Here is a 2,079-nt window from a genome sequence, read left to right as displayed (position 1 = left end):
GCAGTTCGAGCTAGAACCAAACCCAGATCTAATTGGGATTTGATTAGGAACATCCGTTCGGATTCGATTTAGAACCCACCAAAGTGTTGCGCCGGTGAAACCTATATTAATTGTCATCGGCATGGAAACATTGCCCATGACGCATCGGCATGGAAACCTTGTATTAAAGGCAACGAATGTATAAAACGAGATGTAGCTACTAAAATCTGTGGCATGGAATCTGAAAGAATTCCTCACTGTTACCCACAGCTTCACATACCATACACAAGATTCACATAAGAGACAAATAAAATGGACTAATAGAGGTACAATGTGCTATACATAAGAGATTCCTCGAGTACAAAGACATTTCCAGTGAATCCACCTGTTGGGATAGCCTCTAGAGGAACATTTGATAGCCTCTATAACCTGTGACATGCGATACATCAACACAGTCTCCCTAACCACAATCCTAAAAGAGTTCTTCCGCGAATTGCTCTAGGGAAATATTAATCAAACTGAAAGGGCTTCTTACAAACCTTGAAGAAATTGGACTCCAATAAGATTCATAATTTCTTTGTGTCTATATCTCTTCTGTAACTTGAGTAAATCTGCCCTTCCCAATCCTGTCACATCAAACGGTTAGACTTTGCAAACACCAATGTGATTGATATGCAGAGATCCTGAATATATTCATCTATAATCTTTTCCCAATGTTCGCAAACCTTCTCGCAACTCCAAAAATAACAGCCTTGGTCAACAGGCCATGGTCAAGAGTGCATGCAATGGCTACAGCACCACCAACTACCAGGAACTTGGGTATGCTACTGGTCCAGTTCTTCTGTTTCTCTGCTTCTACAACATTGCCCGATAAATCAGTGATGGTCTCAAATGATCTCAACTTGTCGGCATCAAATTTGGTGTTAATTTGTGCCATGAAAGCAAACTGAGACAATGGCTCATTGGACCTCCTGGCAAGTTGGTAAGCACACAGGCCAGGTTCAATCTTTCGAACACAACTCCACATCCCCTGCCGAACTCCCAGCTTTGCAATTTCCCATGGGATGCCCATATCCTCGTGGTGAAACAGAAGAACCTCGCAGGCAGTCATCCGGCCATCTCTTCTGGATTCAGCTGGATATGCAAAAGCATGAAGACATCCATTGGTTGTTTGAAGGGTAAAAGAAACTTGTAAGACAACAATTTGTTATCTACTTGTTGTAGGAGAAAAAAAAGAAGGAAAAAAAAAAAGTATAGCTCTGCACCTGCACGAATGCACCAGCTGGAATAATACAAGTCAACCCGTCTTGGTTTGTTGCGCCTAGGCACAGCAGGGCGTGGCACTCCCTGAAAGATGTAAGAGATGACCAAATTTAAATGTCACTCTTTCACCTTAAAAGGAAATATATGTTCCCATTTCAGTGGGCATAAGCACAGATTTGTAAAAGCTCAATTTTTATTAGCAAAGCCCACATCACACTGGTACTCACTCAAAATGCAGAAAATGAACAAGCATGATCCAGCAATTGTAAAATCACAAATACATATCTAAATACCCTGAAGGTGTTGAAGAAAGCAGTAGATCAATCTGCAAATAACAAAGGCTGTACCAGGAAAGATGGATAATATCTTGTAAGCATAATTCCAAAAACTTAATGACTAAATATTCTCCTAAAACAGAAACCTTCTTCTTTCTTGGATAAAGCACAAGCAAGTTCTGTGCTAGTAATTCAACTCAGGCGATAAAGTAGGTGCTTCACTTCCTTCACTTCCCTCCACTTGCCTACTTTAATGACTAAATATTCAGCACCTACTTCACTTTCCTCTGTCAAATTCTGTTGCTTGCCCAATAAAGTAGGCAATAAAGCACAAACAAGCTCCATTCAGTTTTGTCCAATAAAGCATGGATATTAATCATCGAAATACCCATAAGTAGATACGTTTGATCTTCAAATACAAAGGGGGCAAGATACAACCTAACAACCGTTAAAAGACAATAATAATATCACAAGCCACAGATCTTGACACTTAAAAGAGAGCTAGTTATCGATTGTAGTACAGAAACAAAAAACCTAACAAGCATTGTTAACCTTTTCATCG

The 2,079-nt window shown here is 39.9% G+C and overlaps 1 protein-coding gene across 1 annotated transcript in view; it reads right to left on the bottom strand.

Annotated features, from left to right (window-relative positions):
* Positions 1 to 276: 276 nt before the first annotated feature.
* Positions 277 to 2,079, bottom strand: part of LOC103995005 (uncharacterized) — a 4,169-nt gene continuing 2,366 nt past the window's right edge. Inside the window, exons 5-6 of the mRNA XM_009415491.3 lie at positions 1,245 to 1,326; positions 277 to 1,113 (exon numbers count right to left, since the gene is read on the bottom strand). Of these exons, the coding sequence (XP_009413766.2) occupies positions 677 to 1,113; positions 1,245 to 1,326 (519 nt within the window). The 3' untranslated portion in view covers positions 277 to 676. The remainder of the gene's footprint in view (positions 1,114 to 1,244; positions 1,327 to 2,079) is intronic.

The sequence above is a fragment of the Musa acuminata genome, chromosome BXJ1-8, assembly GCF_036884655.1.
Source record: "Musa acuminata AAA Group cultivar baxijiao chromosome BXJ1-8, Cavendish_Baxijiao_AAA, whole genome shotgun sequence".
Classification (NCBI taxonomy): domain Eukaryota; kingdom Viridiplantae; phylum Streptophyta; class Magnoliopsida; order Zingiberales; family Musaceae; genus Musa; species Musa acuminata.
Note: the sequence above shows the minus strand (reverse complement) of the source record. Positions and strands in the feature narration are given on the sequence as shown.